The sequence below is a fragment of the Opisthorchis viverrini genome (assembly GCF_000715545.1).
Source record: "Opisthorchis viverrini unplaced genomic scaffold opera_v5_33, whole genome shotgun sequence".
NCBI classification, from domain to species: Eukaryota; Metazoa; Platyhelminthes; class Trematoda; order Opisthorchiida; family Opisthorchiidae; genus Opisthorchis; species Opisthorchis viverrini.
The window spans coordinates 381701-399807 of record NW_008751689.1 but is presented as its reverse complement, the minus strand read 5'-3'; the positions used below and the strand labels follow the sequence as shown (position 1 = coordinate 399807).

The following is an 18107-nucleotide window of genomic DNA, read 5'->3' as shown; positions in this document are numbered from 1 at the left end:
ACGCAGATTTCGATGAATTTGACAGAGTTATTTGGGAGAGTTGAACCGTGCACAATTTTCTCACCTACTGGCTTCACGTCACAGAGTATCATTCTATTTATTTTATTCTTACCCGGTGTTTTTTTTCAAGAGGGTGATCAGTCTCTTGGTAGGAGATAAAGCCATGATGATTCTACGAGGCCGCTGGCATAATTTGTCCTAGATCATTATTCTGCTGTGAATCTAATGTGTGTGAACTGGCAGCTACTTACAGATAGTCCCCTCTTACTAAGACCTTGGAGTGGTATTTGTCCTGACCAAATAATCCTGTAAGAATCTTCAAACTTCTTCAGGTACATACTATGTCACCATCCTTAGAGACTCGGAGAGGTATACTGAATTATGCTTATATGTAGGCCCTAATATCCTATTTTTTATCGTATCGAGTTGAACGTGACTGGAAGTTAGCCTGATAAGTGCTTATATCTGATGCGTTTATAAGCTTGAGCAGACAGTTTGACTGACAAAAGCCATATGGGCTACAGAAACACAAAAGGAGAATGACATATGAATCACTATTTTAGCAGATCTGGTTTGTTGATTTCCCTTTTCCCTTTAACCCTGATTAGTTTGAACCGAGCGATCACTCAGTTTCACAGAGTAGATCCTGTGACTTACAAATTGAGAGGGCATTTTCTGCTCCATTTTGTCGACAACATCCATATTACAACGGTCACCAAAATGCCATTACGTAACGACCAAATATCATTCATAATTAGCGTCATATCATATCTGTGTTCCTTACATTTAGGCCTGAACTGTAGTCTGACAGTAGTGTAATGCAACAACTCGCCGTAAACCAAGTAATAAAATCAGCTCTTAGGAGACATTCTGCTATTGCATGGAACCAAACGGCTCTCCCAAACTTACTCGTTCGTTTTACCGAGTTCGTCTGGTTGCTGAACAATGTTGTGTGCACTGTTGCGTGAATCCAGCCAATGGATCTGTTCCGGCCACGCTAGACGGTACATTATTCATGTGAAAAAGCTCAGCAGATCAGTCTATACTAAGCACTGTCCACTGATAGGTGGAACTGTGGTGAGCCAAACGCTCCTAGGTTCCATGAGAGCAAAACTGGGTTGGTGCTAAATGACGGCTCTTCTGAATTACTCGCGATTAGGCAAACATTTTGCCAGTTTGTCGATATATAGGTTGCTCGGGTGTTTACTGGTAGTTGATCAGACGGCAGTTGCTCTGTTCGCCGAGCTTGGTAACTGGCTTGCAAACGTTTTGTCCCCAGTGGAGGAGACATCGTCAGTGCGCAGCTAAATGGGTTGAATGGGAGCTGTTTAGTAAGTGATGTTCACGTAAAAGTAACATCATAAAACACTTTTAACTACTGCTAACCTACACAAAAGACAGAAGAGAGAGACAACTGAGGATGTTGACAAACAAAGTCTTATGGGACCGCAAGTAAGTGATCTGACTTTCTTCAAGAGTGAAAACTTGCTCAAGCATAACAACTTTTCTTTTCTTCCACTGATTAAGGAGAATAAAATGGCTATATTATATTTAAATGCTTCTGGTGGTCTGCATATATCTTCGGCATCTGTTCACTTAGTTTATTTCGCAACAATTAGCCCAGAAATCCTCAAAAAATTCTGATGAGTTCTGTCCTCCGAAACTTCGTTGGTAACTTATATTTTCCAAGTAAAAACGCCGATGCTGCCGTCGTTGATACAAAGATGTAAGGTTAATACATACCTTTTTTGACAACTCACTACATCACACATACTTTGCTTTGCTGGTGTTACAGGGTGAAAAGGGAGAGCCAGCTGTACCACTGGCTCCTGGTTTGGATGGTACGGGTGGACCGAAAGGAGAGAGGGGACCTCCAGGAGGCAGAGGCTACCCAGGAACACCGGGAGAGAAGGGAGATATGGGGTTTCCTGGAGAACCTGGATTCAAAGTGAGTGTTATAAGTAGTAACTAAACAAAACGACATCCGGGTTCTACAGGCGCCCATAAGTAACGGTACACTTCATGTCACTTTGAAGAAATCTCATTTCTAATAACAAAAATATTACATGTGATTTGCATTTAGTATTGGTGGCACCACTTCATTGGTGCCGACTATGAGTTGCTCAGAGCCAGTAAAGTAATGTGGAACTTCACGCTCATTAGCTGCTTGTCTCGGTCTAAACTGTCAATATTCCTCCCCTACATTCGTTGTACTGTATGTGTTCATAACTCGATACAGTTTTCCGACCGACTGAGCTCATCGAAAACATAAGGATGGATGTAAGTAGAACTAGTAATAGCAGCTGAATTCAGTACACAATCGCCTCCACAGTGTCCACCACAGAACAAACTTCGTTGTTAATTTCGAACTAAAAGTGCTCATTTCTTTCTCTGTGCAGGGTCAAAAAGGTGAACGTGGAGATCCTGGGCCCAAGGGACCAAAAGGTTACACTCCTCCACCAATTATTCTTCCATACGTAAGTGTTCCTTGACCTGATGGTTTTCCAACAAGAGACACTAAAATCCGGAGTGTTGTAAGGGAAACAAAATCTTTTTTTTCACCAGATGTACACGTATGATACTGTGATCAGTGACCACGTCTAGCTGAAGCCGGTGGGTCGAAGAACACAAGCAAGTAGATTTTTCTCAATCTAAGAGGCAGTCAAACCATAAAAACTCCTCTAACGACTTAGAAGTTCTAACACAGTTGCAATCATTTTTCTGTCCTTGCATTCACGTATTAGTCTGACGAGGAACTAAATGGTTGCTTGGGTAAACTAACACCGTTTGGCCAGCTAATGCCAAGACCGTCTAGAAATTTGTAAGAATCATTTGGTCAATACTATCCACTTTATTTAATGTTCCAAGAAGGGCAGCTGCGTGTAGCTAGACGAATGATGTTTTATGCATCCTAACCTCATTTCGGGTGTAAACACCTACTGAAAATTAGGAAATTTCAGTGACAGCCAGAAGCATTACTTGGACCTTTGACTTTTGGACCTCGCATAGAACCGTCAAAAAATGCACATTGTTCGTTCAATGTTGTCGCGCACATGGAATCAGGCTGCAACTTCTCCTGGGGCTTCAAACGTCTGATCATTTGACCATTTCACTGAAAAACTAACGTGACCTCAAATAAGACGCGTCTAAATTGTCCGGCCTTAAACATACCACTACTGGTTACCCACATGGTGTGATCGATCGTGCAACCCCAGATTACAGTGCACTTTCACGTCGTTCCATCCAACTGCACCTTATCATCGAAGAATATATTGTAGCCAGATGTCAAGCACAAACACTGCCGTTCAGAACGGCCTTAATGTACTGACTGAGTGTGCTTGGTATATTGACCGGAATAAAGAGGCAGTCGGCAGTAGATTCACTGATGCAAAGGCGCTTACGTAATTCTTCCACGTTCCCATCTCTTGTAGATGAGATACTGATCTGTCCGCTTGCAACCTTTCCCCGTAATGTCCAGTATCCGTCTCTAAAGCCTCCCTTTTATCAGTTCAGTGGCATGGCTACTATGGCTACTGACGAGCCCCTGAGCCCTACGTCGGGTCATGAACATCACACATCTCTAACGTAGAAAGGGAATGGTGACAACAGCGGATGAACGCATATATCTGTCACGGTTGCTGGTACAGTAGCGATAGATATTACTGCCGATCATAACCACAATAAGCTGGTAAGAGCGACTCTAAAAGTGCTGGACTGCTTGGTCCATTCATTACGAAACGATCGATGTGTGGTTATACGTCGCTGTCACAGAAATGTGATAGTAACTAAGATGTTCCTATTTCTAATAAGCTGATTGTGCGTTGCGCCTTGAAGGGCTCCTTGAAAGAACATCGTTAATGAAAATGAAGAAATTTCACCACATCATCGAAGGGTTTATTGACGGACTTCCGATGCCGTTGAAATTGCAACATCGTTCTAAGTAAATCAAATCAAAGTAGCATCAGTGTTGCGATGGAAAATTACTTTGGTGCGAACAGAGCAGTAACTTTTCCCGTACTCATTGTGTGAAAACAAACGGGAACTGGCAGGAATCGAACTTCAAATGCGGTCAAATGTGATGGCAACCAGTCGTGTTGGTACACCTTTAAGGGTCCTCCCTCACGGTTGGGGATGGTAACAGAAAGGAACGAAATTCTGTGGGCGTGTTACAAAAAATTAGGCTTGAAGCTTTATCCCAACCAACTAAATACCCTTCAACCCTTTGCTGTGTAGAGGTAAAATTGGCACTTATTTGTACTTTTCCGATCCGCTTTGTTCAATGGTGACCTGTTACTCTGGGACAAATTCGACCGCTCATCATTGCTTGGGTTACTCAGACTTGGTTGTGCGTCAAACAAGTCATGTGATGATTTTTTGGCTTATTGAAAAGCTGATTCTTGAGTACAGCAATGAGGAGTTGTCTCTCCGGACCAGTCAAAAGCGGTTACTTTTAGGGAATCCTCCCCCTCAGAGCCAGTCCCCCCTCAGAAGGAGTAATCATAATTTACCCTCCATGTCTAGTCTTTTCCATTATCTTAGACACACAACCGACAATCGTCTGCATTGATTGACATGCAGTGGTGAAATCCACTATGTACAGTGAACGCTCTTAACGGTCTCAGGTTTTGTCCCATAGAATGACCCCAGATTTGTGTAGGTGTTCTGGATATTCATGGAACTCAGGCAACTGGCACTTGTGAGTCTAATTTGAACTTAATGTGTACAGTTTCAGACAGACTTGTCACCATGGCATTCGTTTCAGAAACCACAATTTGCTGAATCGTTCCACATGTTGAACGATTGCGACTCAAACAACTTTATATCACTTGTTCGCCGCCAGCCTGTGCCATCCAGGTTGATTTCGAATAAACCCAATCACACCTATCGCTCCAAGTAAATGCACAGGTTCACCACTTTTGCTCCATCAAGTCGAGAACGCAGTAAATTTACTGCGGTAAACCCGGTCATCGGACTATCATCAGCAACAGTATTAGAACCGGCACCGCCATAACCATTCAAACTGCCAGTCGACCGGGTGGTTTGTCATTACGCTGGTCTGAGGGTGAGAAGTAAGTTCGTGCAAACGTGCTCACGCACCCCATCCTCAGCCAGAAATCCCGTTCGGGCTAAACTTGCTGGCTGAGTGTCTCGGGTTTTGCTAATATCATGGACAGGGCGTGACGTAACGTAACTCAATGAATACACGGAGCGTCTTATTTGAAAGTGTTTGGGACCGACTGGGTAGTCATCGTGTCAGAAAGGTTTGTCTGAAGGCGTCTTATCAGTCACGTGTATCACATACCCATATTTTTGTGACGATTGTGCTAAAACCTTCAAACGGTGACATTCAAGACGAAAGAAACCCGATTCTATACCGACTGGGAGTCATCGTGTCAGAAAGGTTTGTCTGAAGGCGTCTTATCAGTCACGTGTATCACATACCCATATTTTTGTGACGATTGTGCTAAAACCTTCAAACGGTGACATTCAAGACGAAAGAAACCCGATTCTATCGATCAGGGGTAGTACTCTATAAAATGGATGGGTGTATTCTGTCTCCCTGAAACGTGTTCTTAAACTAGTTGTCCAGCTAGGTGGAACTGCGAAAAGATGCACTGTGAGCTAAATGGTCCCTCAGGGAGAATATGATTTCTTAAGCAGATAACATACATAAGCCAACGCTTGTGAACTAGAACGTGGAAAAACTGTACAAAAATTGTAAGACCCTCTAGAATTCTTTTTTTTAAACGAAATAATCACCAGTATTCACCTGCCTTTGTCTGCTTGTGCAGACGTAGTAGAACCACTGTCCAACATTCGCTTTAGTTACCTGGTAACCCGAATAGCTTTTCAACTTTGTTTATGGTTTCTCGCTTGTTTTGATAGTCTTTTCTTCAACAGCGTCATCGGAACTTTCATTCTCACACCGTTTTGTACTGATACAAGCGAACTGATAAAATAAAATCGATATTGATTGGTAATAAGTAGTCGCAGTACCTTCCATGATCACCCAGACTGCGTCGCAAAAGTGCAACCTCCGTTTCAGGTCTAAGTAGCTCCAAAATCACTGGCTATACCCACCTGTCCAGAATCTGTACTCTGCGTAGCACGAAAGACTGACTACTTGTATTGAGCCGTCAAGTAGCTAATTGCCGGCGTCTTCTTAGAATTGCAGATTTTAGTAGTGTGGCTGTACTAAAATGGTGCATAAGTCATGGATCAGAATCACTGAGGCAACAAAGAATACATACCGGGCTAAGGTTGTTAGTGTGTACTGCGCATGTCTAGCCACCGCATACAAAAGAAGGTATTATCTTCAATTCTAACCCTTCGCTAGTGAGAAGTCTGTTGGAATACAGACCATGAGATGGCAACTTAAAATGAGAACTGTCATGGCCGAACAGTTGTAAACCGTGCAAAACACGGTATTTAACCGCAACATTTTCTTGCGGCTAATGACGCAGGCTAATGCCTGTCTGTCTCTGTGACAGCGTTGTGTTGGATAAATTTCTGGGTCCTCCCAGTCAATGACTTCATACTTCTCCTTGGACATGTTAATTTCAATGCTCGTCAAACATTTGCTGACCTTGTGCTGGCTTGATTTCCTCAAGCATATTCCTGTTTTGCACTTTCCCGCCTGATGCTGAAGACTTTTTTGATAAAACGTTTGAAAAATAACCAACAGATTTTTTGCTGGGAACCTTTTGCATTTACCATGTCCGGAGTGCAGCTGTCATACAGAATTAACTTTATGCAGCCAATAGAATTCACGTACTGAAATATCCTTTCATATGGCTTCCATAAGTCTACTCACAAATTTACTGAGTAACGCATACTGTGGATTCTGCGGATAACAGTTTCGTCAACCGAAATGCGGTAGGTAGCCTTAGAAATATTGAATGTCTTCCCTTTCATTCAAAATATATTCGAAGTGTGTGAGAAAGTACCACCTTTTCAGCATCTTTTCTCATTCTCTCCATTCTTTCAGGCGGAACAAGGACTGAAAGGGGACAAGGGTGAAAAAGGCACCTCTTACGATGACTCAACTTTGATCAAGGGACGAGTGTAAGCTCATCATGTATTACGATGGCTTCGTGGTTTTAGATCTTGTTTGGCGTAAACTGTTATTACCTAAAGTGATTCGTATCGAAACGTGGTAAGACGTCTTCTGTAGATTAAATTTACTTATGAGGCGCCACGGAAGGCCTTTCATCCATATCCTCTCACGGTAGATCCCCGTCTTACAAAGCATTTACGTTAGCACAATTATACACACGAAAAGTGGCCGCATTTCGTTCCATTTGGTTTTCTGACTGCGTTTCTTCGTCTCTTTTCCTAGTATTGGAATGAAAGGCCAACCAGGCCCAGTGGGATTACCAGGACCGATAGGTGACCCAGGCGTTAAAGGCAGACAGGTAAGTCATTGCCTGTTCAGACGGGTGGACAAGAGTGACTGCATCAAATGACCATCCCTAGAATTTTTGAGTTCGTGTAGCACTCACTTCCTGGAACTGGGTCGATCCAAATCAAGAAAAGCAGCGAATATCGTTACCTCATGTTCCGTTAGCAAACACATTAACCTATACCACAAATAAGTCGGAATCTAAGAACTTTAGGTGTATGGGACGAGTTTTCAACAACCTTATGAGTAGTTTCCTTCATGAAAGTATACTGTGATATCTCGAATATCGTGCCAACTGAATCATGGGCGGCCTGTGTGCAGCACATTCAGTTGTAGAATATCATAAAAGAGAGATGCAGTTGAGTCTTCCGTGAAAACCAACTTGATTTGCAAAGGAGTGTATTTCTCGATTCTTAAAAATGTTTGAAGTTGATGAGTGTTAATTATCATTGGTAAATTTGAGAGCTCCCACCATAATTCGAATTTCCTCTCGTCCCTAATTAGGCTGCCATCTTGGAAAGCAGAACTCAGTAGAGTTTCACAACAATTTCCAAGTCGATTGGACGCAAAAGATCAATACATTGCCTTGATGTATAATATACTAATTTACGATGTCCAGACAACGGTCTGGACTGCCGCAAAGCTCGACAGTTAGCCCGTCAGGCAACTCCTGTTTTGTGAACACACTTCAGTTCAGCTGGTGACGGAGACAAGGTTGAACATGTGTACTAGGCAGCTCTGACTGGAAAGACTCAACTCAAGACTCATTGACTCGCCGATAGGAGACGACAAATAATGAGTAGCACAAGCAGAGGCGTGCAGCATCTGGTGATGTTTTTGGCCTTACGGAACCGTGCTTAGCATCCTTCGTTTTCATCATGATCTTCAACTCTTAAGCAATTTTGCAAGAAAACACATGGAAGCATTAGAAAAGGAATACTGTTGGTACCAGTCTACATTATGAAACCATTTCAACGGTTTATGGGAATTCAATACCGAGCTACTATTGATATTACGCTAATCGCACTGTCGGTTGTGTGCTCATCTCCGCCGCCGGCATAAACAAACAACAGTGTCTGTTACCCACATGATCAGGCGGTCTATCAAGACAGCGCAGTTCAGAGCCTAATCTTGTCCAAGTGAGACTAAAATATGAACCGTCAGTAAGTAGTACGTTTTCAGGAATGTACATTGAATGCCGGATGCGGTCTGTGGGATTGAAATGTTTGTACTTTTGTGGGTGGGCTCCATTAAGATATTGCATCACTTAGTTTAACCTATTTATTTCATTTCAACAGGGACCATCTGGGTTCAAAGGTGTTATAGGGTCGCCCGGTGAAATTGGGGATCCTGGTCTGACAGTAAGTTGTTTACTTTGTGGCATTATTCCGTTAACACGTCCGTAGAAGCACCTTGTTTATTTGTTTATTTATTCATCGATTCGTATCTTGAAAGCCCCTCTTACGCCAAAAATCTTTTCCACCAAACAACATCCTTACTGAAACCGTCCTTAAACTTCCACTGAACTGATGGAAAATTATTGCTCCGTCAAAACGAACCGAGATATTTGGACAAAATGAATCTAAGAAAGACCTGTGTCTACTCATAAACATAAAGCATCTGTCTGTCGATCCCTAATTTAAGATGTTTGCATCTCCAGATGTCTTCAAGGTTTGCTTCAAATTCGGAGATATTGATTACCTACCTAAGACACTTGAGAATACTTCCCAAGGCATTACTTCCTGTTGTAACTTATTTGTCCCACGTGAATACGCAGTGATCTATGTTTTCCCATTTCTGCGTTCGTTTGGCTGTGTACTCTGACAAAGGTTGACGTAGTCGTAGTGTGAACAGATCTTGTAAGATTTCGTCCTGTCAGTGAAGCCAGTCTATGCGGAAAAGGTGGGAGGCACTGTATGCCTACTTCCTCGTCAGCAGTGAGCACCTCACGAAACTTGAACTGGTTGGAGCCCGCAACCTTCCGGTCAGTGACCGAAAAATTAACTGTTTGTCCTGAAGTGGCCAAACAGCATTGTGTGACAGTAACCGATAGATAAATGGACTCTGATGATCATTTCCGTGAGTGAAAACTATTTTACATGACGGTCAGTTTGTTCACTGATATATTGGTTGCAAACGTTTTACTACCATCCAGAGTGACGTCCTCGGTCAGCTTGCTTGAGACAATGTCAGCGAATAAGCCAACGATCGCCTATACACTCTGGTCTACCAAAGCTCTCTACAAGTAACAGTCCACCTTACACATTCATATGTGTAAATTCTGAATGCACACCTGGCTTTCAGTTGACCTTCGAAGTGAACTAGCCGCCTGCGGACCGTTGCTTATGTCGAGTAGTTCGGTGTTTCGTACGTCGTTGCTACTGCTACACACAGAGTGTGAATAATCCATCCTTACCGATTAATGGGTTAACGGTATACAATTTAATATGGACCGGGATTTTCGTTTCTCTTCCGGACCAAAGCTCCTCTAATCATGACCTATAAAACGTACGGTACTCTCCCTTCAAGATACCAAATAAATAAAACCCAACTTCAGAATAGATTAGCTGGAATGTTTAGGTCAAGAATCTTGAAGAACAAAGCACTAAAAGTGGTTGGTTGCTGGTGCAAAAGTGACGGGTGTTCCAACGAAATGCCGGTTATCCCTAACAAACTTCCTTTCTTGTTTGCCCCATCTGCTGTATGCTCAGTGATCGTTATGTTCCGTCAATTTTCCAGGGGAAATTTGGAAAGCCTGGCGCACCAGGTCTACCTGGGGTCCCAGGTCGACCGGGACAAGATGGCTTGCCGGGACCCATCGGGCCACCAGGTTTCAGAGGACAGACTGGAGATAAGGGTTATTCGGGCTCACGTGGTCCGAAAGGTGAAAAGGTAAGTAGGCATGTTCCTTTTTTCTGGTACTTGTGCATAGTCTATTGCCACCTCACTTCATGTTAGCTCTTCTTTAGAAGGTTTCCTACAGCAATAACAACAACAACGAATACACTCCCCCCTCCCAGAAATACTGTCGTTGTTACCCTAACTTTTATAATATGGTCAACTTTGCATCTATTGAAGGTGGAAACAGCCACTTAGTATATCCTTCCAATATTGTTTAACAGAATGAAATCTACCCTTACACAAGTTAATCAGTTCGGAGCGAAAAGGAATCTGTGGGAGAACCCCCTAAAAAGCAAAAACAGCTCATCTGACTGGAAGTAATAATCAAGCGTCATAGTGGAGTCTAGTTCCGTAAAAAGTAAAGTTTACAATGTTGGCATCCCACTTTAAGTAAGTAGAATGCCATTTTCTCATTCGCCCAACCTCTTCAGTTAACAGTTCTCACAGGTGTAACCGCTCGAATTCATGAAACAGTTGTAAACGAATTTCCGCACCATGGAGGTAACTTGTTCCATTGTTGACAGTACAGATTTCCTGGCCATCAGGAGTTAGGTGCAAATTTATTTAAAACAGATATCACTATCCATAGCTGTCAATTTAAATAACCACATGAAGGTAAACACGACTGTAAATGTGATGCAGGACTCTACAAACAGATTATTATCACTGTTCCCACACGTGCAGGGTGAGAAAGGCGAGACGACCGATGTCCCTCCGGTGCCCGGACCTGACGGTGCTGTGGGTGAGCCGGGCGAACCGGGTCCCCCTGGAATACCGGGTAAGTTGACAACAAGGTATGGTCATTTTCACCTGCATCTGCTCCGTTTCCTGGAATAATTCGTGTTATATCTGCTGATTCGTCAATCTGTGGTAGCTGCTGCTGATCCGCTCCAGTGCCTAATTGCCGGAAAATAGACTCACAGACTCACACGACAGTTATATTCCGAACAAGCTAGTGCGATAGCGTGAGTGCGTGCGAGTGCGGGAGCAAAAGTTACAACGGTCCCACGCTATTCAAAGGGAACTTTCTGACGTTGATCCAGACTGTCTGATAGCCGTTAGTGAACACCCATCAATATCGATCGTGTCTCTATGAAATGCCTGAACGCAGATCTCATTCGGTCGCGCTTCTGTGGCGTGCATGAACACTCATCAGGTTTTGCTGAATTGGCTGAATGATTGACTGGCCTGGATGCTTTCCGGCTTTCCTGTTGAGATTTTGTTGCAGCAGTAGGTTTCGGGTGTTCTGAGGTTACATTCAGGAATTTGACCTCCTTGATAATTCATCATTTTCCCGACTACCAACTAACTTCGCCACGGCGCAGTCAGTCAGGTAGCTTTGATGAGCTCTTGCTCTCGGACACACACTTGGGGGCGGTGGCAGACCGTCGCCAGTTCCACCCTCACTCCTCTGGACTCACACGGTAGGTCTGCTCTGTTAACATATGTACCGCAGGTATTCGAGAAGAATGAGGCCCTGAGTCATAGGAAGGAGGACTGGCTTGTGCCGGTCCATCCGTGTATGATTGAATAATTGCTTTCCCGACCTAAGTCCACAGGGGTTTGAGGTTGGTGTTAAGTTAAAGTGGCTGTGTGAAACTGGGTAGAAAATAATCGTAGCTAGGGTTGGGTGAGCCTTAAAATGACTGTGATTACCTCAGAGGGACGACCAGGGTAAGGTGGAAAAAAACAAGGACGTGAGATGCGGTCTACTGGAGTCGATTCACCTCAGCTCACTTCAGCCTAGCGATCATAGGCAGTTCACAAGTGTTCTGTGGTTTGCACTACCAAATCATTCGAGTGCAGAGTTTTCATTTTTAACAGATCCAGTTATTCGATATCTCCGATCATTTTGATGGGGGTGATTTTTTCCCCAAAACTTGAATTTTGCAGGGAGGCCTCAATGGAAGGGTTGAGTAACTAATCAAGTGTGCCAAGGTGATTCTCATGACATTCGTTTATTCTGGATCATTCTGACGATTTTCGCTGTCTGCTTACGTTGATGAAACTTGTTGATCAGAGCCACTACTTCCGCATGTGCAGTATTTAATGACCAAGAAAGGTAATAGGATCAAAGGGGAAATGTCAGACAGCCTCAATTTATACGAAAATTTCAAAATCAAAACAGCGTAGTCGAATAAGATTTTATAGTGCGCACTATAATCCATATTGTACACCATATGGCGATCAATCAGTTTAATAAGATTCGAACCGAGTCTGAGTGGGAGCTCAAGCCTCAATTGTCTGACGGCATTTTGGAGAACATCCATTCAGCGAAAAACGAAATTCTCTTTTCCTTGATTGGAATGGTGGTGATCTATTGACATATTATACCGAATGATGAATTCCACCTACGTTCGCCGGTACAACTTTCATGCGACCAACGTCTATTGTTTTTACTTCGCTCGGTAACCTCATATTTAGGGCATACTGAGTAATAGAATACAATCAATACAGCCCGATATAAGAATCCACACACCGTTTTCTTTCCCGCATAGGATCAATCTTAGAGATAGAGTATTTAGCTGTCTGAATTATGTAGATTCGTTTCAAAAAAGCATACACGAATGTAAATGAAACAGTATGATATTTCCATTGCACTATTGTGTTAACGGGTAGAGTTTGTAACTGTTACAGAGAGGAATTCGGCAAAGAGGAGAACTGTAGCTCGCTAAACTTAAAGGTGCGTCCATAAATTTTTATGCCTTTCTTAATGCATCATACTACCTAATTTTTCGTTCAAGGTCAAATGGGGCCAAAAGGATTCGAGGGTGAGCCTGGTTCACGGGGTGAACCAGGTCCTAAGGGGCCGCGAGGAGCTGGCTATGGGAACGTGATCCCCGGAGAGCCCGGAAGGAAAGGCGAGAAGGGTAAGCACCTCTGTTCCATCGTCATTCACAATACAAACTAACTAAGTATGTGTGAGCACACTACCAGGGCTGTTGAGTCAAAGCTTGTATGCAGTTCGCTGAAACTAAAGCTCTGTATGGAAGTCCAGTAACCTTCCACACCTCTCAGAACAATGTTGTTCACTTTCAAATTCACTTTTTGAATTGGCCTTCACACTATTCAGGTTTACAGGGAATTGAAGGGAAACGTGGTAAACAAGGTCGACCTGGAATTTCTGGAAGAAAAGGCGAAAAAGGCTTCCCCGGCAGGGATGTGTACGGAGTTAAGGGTGAAAAAGGCCCACGTGGATTTCCCGGACCTATTGGAGAGACGGGTGAGTTGAGTGATTATGCGGAATCTCCGTTACCTATTTGTGTTAACCACTCTTTAGATTTGGAACACAAACTTCACTTTTTCCACCATATTTAGGAACTTACCACGACAGTGCTCTCGGAGTTTGTGTTAAGTAGAAGGGAGAATTTAAGGGTGGTAAAGTCAAGATGTCTTGCTCGCGAAAATTTCGATCGGAGCTCACGAGTTACTTCTACCAGGTGACGAGTAAGTAGCAGAGCAGGCTCGCAAAGGTTCAGTAGGTCGTGTCACGTAGGGGAGTTGACCAAACTGATCAAAACTCTGTGAGTGAATGACTGAACACACATGATGATTGCAATCAAGAATACGAGAATAAAAATTGGTCTTGAGTGGGGATGGGGTGATCGATAATGAACCAAAACTAAAGCTGAGTGCGTAGGAAGAGCAATAAAAGAGCCATGTAATGAAATCACGTGACCAGATTAAGTGAATTGTTCCAGCGCAAAGTTACTAGCAGGCTGCCTCCGCGATGTGAAGTTTTTGCTTGTGCTTTTCTTCAATGGCAGTTGGTGCGTTAACAATGTGTAAAATGCATCTGGATATGGCACAGTCCACACAATGAGCCTCCGATTTCTTGCGTTGTTTTGGCGTATGTTTTTCGATTCTGGTTACAATTCTGGATACACTCAAATTGATGTACAAGGTTGGGGTTGGGGCTGGGTTGTCTTCTGGTTTCTTCGAGCATTAGTGACTGGACAGAGTTGTAAGTTCGTTTGACAGCTGTATTTCAGAGACTCTCCTTAAGGGATGATTTCTTACTTACTTTGAATGACAAGGTGAAGTATACCGGTTTTCTCTGTTTGAGTGGTTCAGTTCGACAGATACTCGTTTCTAATTCAGGTTTTCCTCCTGCTCAACGCGGTATCATATATTGCCGTTTTTCTCTGCACAGCATAGCATCCGGTAATTCACTGTCTTCATTTCGCTCCATTTTCACTGTAAAGTTTGGATAACTGAAGCAGTTCTGCTCCGCAACAATCGATTTCCGGGGTAGTGGGTGAAGAAAATAAGGGATCTGACTTGATAAACGGTCTAACGGCATCGGAATTTTGTTGCGTAATTTGGAGTACACTCGGGAAAACCCGCAGTAATCCCCTGACTACAGCGCACAGATCATTATGTGAATACACTAAACAGTATGAAAATCCGTGCTAACAGTGGATTTGATGTAAACTGTTGTAGTCCAAGAATCTTCTGAAAGAGTGATTTGCTTAGCAGAAGGTTAGCTGTTCACTCCCGTCGGCCAAAGTGAGCCTAATGGACAGTAAATGACATTACGACCATGTTTAAACTATCAAATTCTCTCTGTCAACTACTTCAAAAGTAAAATATTCTGTCCTGGTGGACCACTTTCCATATAACCAATGCATCTAACGCGCAGTATAGAAGGAATATCGTGCATGGTAAGAAATGAATCCTTCAGTTCGAACACCGCAATGGTGCGCTAGTGACTGGGTTAACGCAAAATTTGTCTTAGGTCACACGCATACGCTCCAAGTTGGTTCGCCATATATCCAATCACAATACTTGCCAACTCTGACTGTTAAATATACTCGTCAATAAAGAGAACTGAAATAAAGAACATTCAATGGCACTTGAAGACCATAGAAAACATCCTTTTTGCACCGTTTTGAGTGCCTGGTCACCTCATTTGTATTCGATACTTCTAAAATATCGTTGATCCATTTGACTTATCAAAAGATCAATGACAGCTCTTATTACAAACTGTAGTTAGGGCACACAAAACTCTTGTCTGTCGGAGCTCAAGAACTACTCGTTAGTCCGGCCTATGTCAAGCGGTTTTTGTTCGTTAGCGGAAAATCGCTTCGCTCGAATTCGAAATATTGATACCGGTACCAGACATTTTTGTCGCCACACTGGAGGGGCATCAGGTAGCCATCCACAAAGCCAAACACACCAAACGACAGTATTCCTTACAAATGGCACACATCAGCAAACTTACTCGTTTCCAGTGCTTCACTCTTAGCGTGCTTCAGTGATCCCGTAGGAAATTAGGTCCTTTGTAGATAATTCGAAAACTGAAATTCTACATTGAATGCTATCAGATCTTCGATTTTTATCACTCTGACAGATTTGGTTGGGTCTCAATTTTATTCGCCCTGGGCGGTAATAAAAGTTTTAAATGAAATGCAGCACAGACTAAACATTTCACCAATCAAAGTGTTAATTATCTTCGACAGCCGTGGTCAGCCCTTCATGAGAAACCCTTCACTCACCTTCATGGTGAGTGAGAGGTTTCGGTCTTTCTTGGGTAAAAAACACTAGATCAGGTAGATTGTAACCATGTCTGCATGTGGAGGAAGCTTCCGTCGATCTACCGTTCATTACTCTGCGTTGGTAATATGCGAATTTTTTTCAACCTGACATGGATTTGAGTGGCTAACGAGCGTGATCTACAGAACGAAACTTCAGTTGCGTTCAGCTGGTGCATGAATATTACACATGAATCACCATTAGGCGGGCTGGGACCCCAAGCACACACAAAACCGGAGGCTGACTTCATCCGACGACTCACACCAGACTTTTCAGGGGCTGATGCTAACTATACAGTTGTTGGTAGTTCGGAGGAAAATAGTTCTACCACACTAGATAGAATCGAACAACTTAAGAGGTATGGCTTCTATCAATCTCCAAGGTAAAAATGGTCAAGGCTAATTATTAGTATGGAGGAACATAAGTATCCCAGACTGTCACCGAGCTGCACCATTCGCTTACAGACTTTCCATCACTGGTCAATATGACATCACTGTGTCTTTGTGCAACCAGGCGTTGCGAGCATTACTAGGTTTGCACTGTCCAGTTTATGGGTTAATAAAAGCCGTAATACACAGGTTAGGGAGTAATTTGAGATATACTCGACAAGAATTTCAGCCAAGTTGGGTAAAACGATATATGCTCAGTATAGCTTGAATTGCAGATTTAATCCAACCAAGACCCGATCATTGACCAAAGAGCGACCATTCGTTTGAAGTCTGAATGTGGCATCTCTCCGGATGACAGTATTAGCTGTCTATCACCTGTGACCATTTGCAAATCTACGATAGACTTTCACCGTAATACGTGGATTCCAATCACTGAGGCGCCTCGGATAAAAGCGGCTATTTGCTGTCAGTTGTAGACCAGAGTTCATGCGACTCTATTTTAGCCTTTCAGTTGTATTATAAGCAGCGTGTGATGTCCTGTTGCTCAGCATCCAAAATGCAGCAATCCAGTAAAAGCATTATTCGATGAAGATGCCACCTACCTACCTTGCTTGCCAAATCCAAGCTGAATTACCAAGTCAATTGTGTCCGCGTTAGAAAAACTGCTGCGTTTCTGGAAAACACACCTAAAGAAACGCGTACCCATCCACGCTCACTCTCAATTTGCCAGATAAAATCTAATATCTGCATAACTACTCAAGAAACGAGAATTAGGAGTGTCTGCGGGGGTGCTAATACTACTTAAGTCAATTTTTATGCAATAGGAGCCGGGATTACTTGCCATTCAAAAAATATAACATGAGCTGTAACGAATATCTATCTTACTACCCTTCAGAAACTTCTGGTATATTTTGTGCCTTGGGGGCTTTTCTGTCGCTTTGAACACAGGTGAGGAAGTATAATATTTCAGTGGTAGAATGACAATTTGGTGGATTGCGTGACTGACAGATGACATCACTGAATCAGTCAATAAGGTGTAATCTCTCTTCATTTTGTCAGGTGAACGCGGAGATACTGGTCTGCCTGGTATCAAGGGTGAACCTGGGGAGGACGGGCCGACCATTGATGGACCAGCTGGACCAAAAGGTGTGAAGGGCATGCCTGGTCTGGCTGGACTTCGTGGACGGGATGGTGACCCTGGTCCCATTGGCCCGAAAGGAGATTGTGTTGTATGCCCGGATGGCAGGCCCGGGATTCCTGGACCCAAGGGTTTCCCAGGTCAACCTGGACCAGCTGGTCTTCCCGGATTGGATGGAGCACCCGGACAAAAGGGTCTAGTTGGACCTCAGGGCAAGGACGGACAACCTGGATTTCCTGGAGAAAAGGTAGGTTCCGGAAGCCCTCACAAAAATTATAAACATTGTTCCTTTCGGCTTTACTGGTTGCGTTATACGTAACTGCGTATTGTGAAAGCAGGTTTTGAAGTATGTGAGCAGACAGCATGTAAAATGGATGCTTCATAAGAAAAGCTTTACGATCGTGGTGCTCTACGTTAATTCACTGTTACTGAAGCATAGAACATGTGGTCCAAGGTACGAACAAGATGAACAAACTAGTCTCAATTCAGAGGCGTCCGGCGAGCAAACGGGATCGATGGAAACTGGAAAATGTTATCTAGCGAGCCTTGGAACCGAAACCGCTAAAACCGCGTGACGATCCTCTGTAAAACCAAGCTGAATGGTGAAATACTTTTCTAATTTTCGCAACACCCATCTTCCCACTTTATGATGAGCAAATTTTCAATTGGGATAGTGAGCCGAAATCGCGTGATTAAAATCAGGACTGAATTCAAGCCTTGAATCCCGGTACTATAAGCTATG

The 18107-nt window shown here is 43.3% G+C and overlaps 1 protein-coding gene across 1 annotated transcript in view; it reads left to right on the top strand.

The window, feature by feature from the left end:
* The window catches only part of T265_02610 (hypothetical protein), a gene marked incomplete at both ends in the record, with an annotated part of 47667 nt that overhangs the window by 7346 nt on the left and 22214 nt on the right, over positions 1-18107 (top strand). The window contains 10 exons of the mRNA XM_009166908.1: positions 1796-1948; positions 2400-2477; positions 6989-7065; positions 7340-7415; positions 8701-8763; positions 10142-10294; positions 10988-11081; positions 13048-13173; positions 13377-13526; positions 17287-17612. Coding sequence (XP_009165172.1) covers positions 1796-1948; positions 2400-2477; positions 6989-7065; positions 7340-7415; positions 8701-8763; positions 10142-10294; positions 10988-11081; positions 13048-13173; positions 13377-13526; positions 17287-17612 — 1296 coding nt within the window. The remainder of the gene's footprint in view (positions 1-1795; positions 1949-2399; positions 2478-6988; positions 7066-7339; positions 7416-8700; positions 8764-10141; positions 10295-10987; positions 11082-13047; positions 13174-13376; positions 13527-17286; positions 17613-18107) is intronic.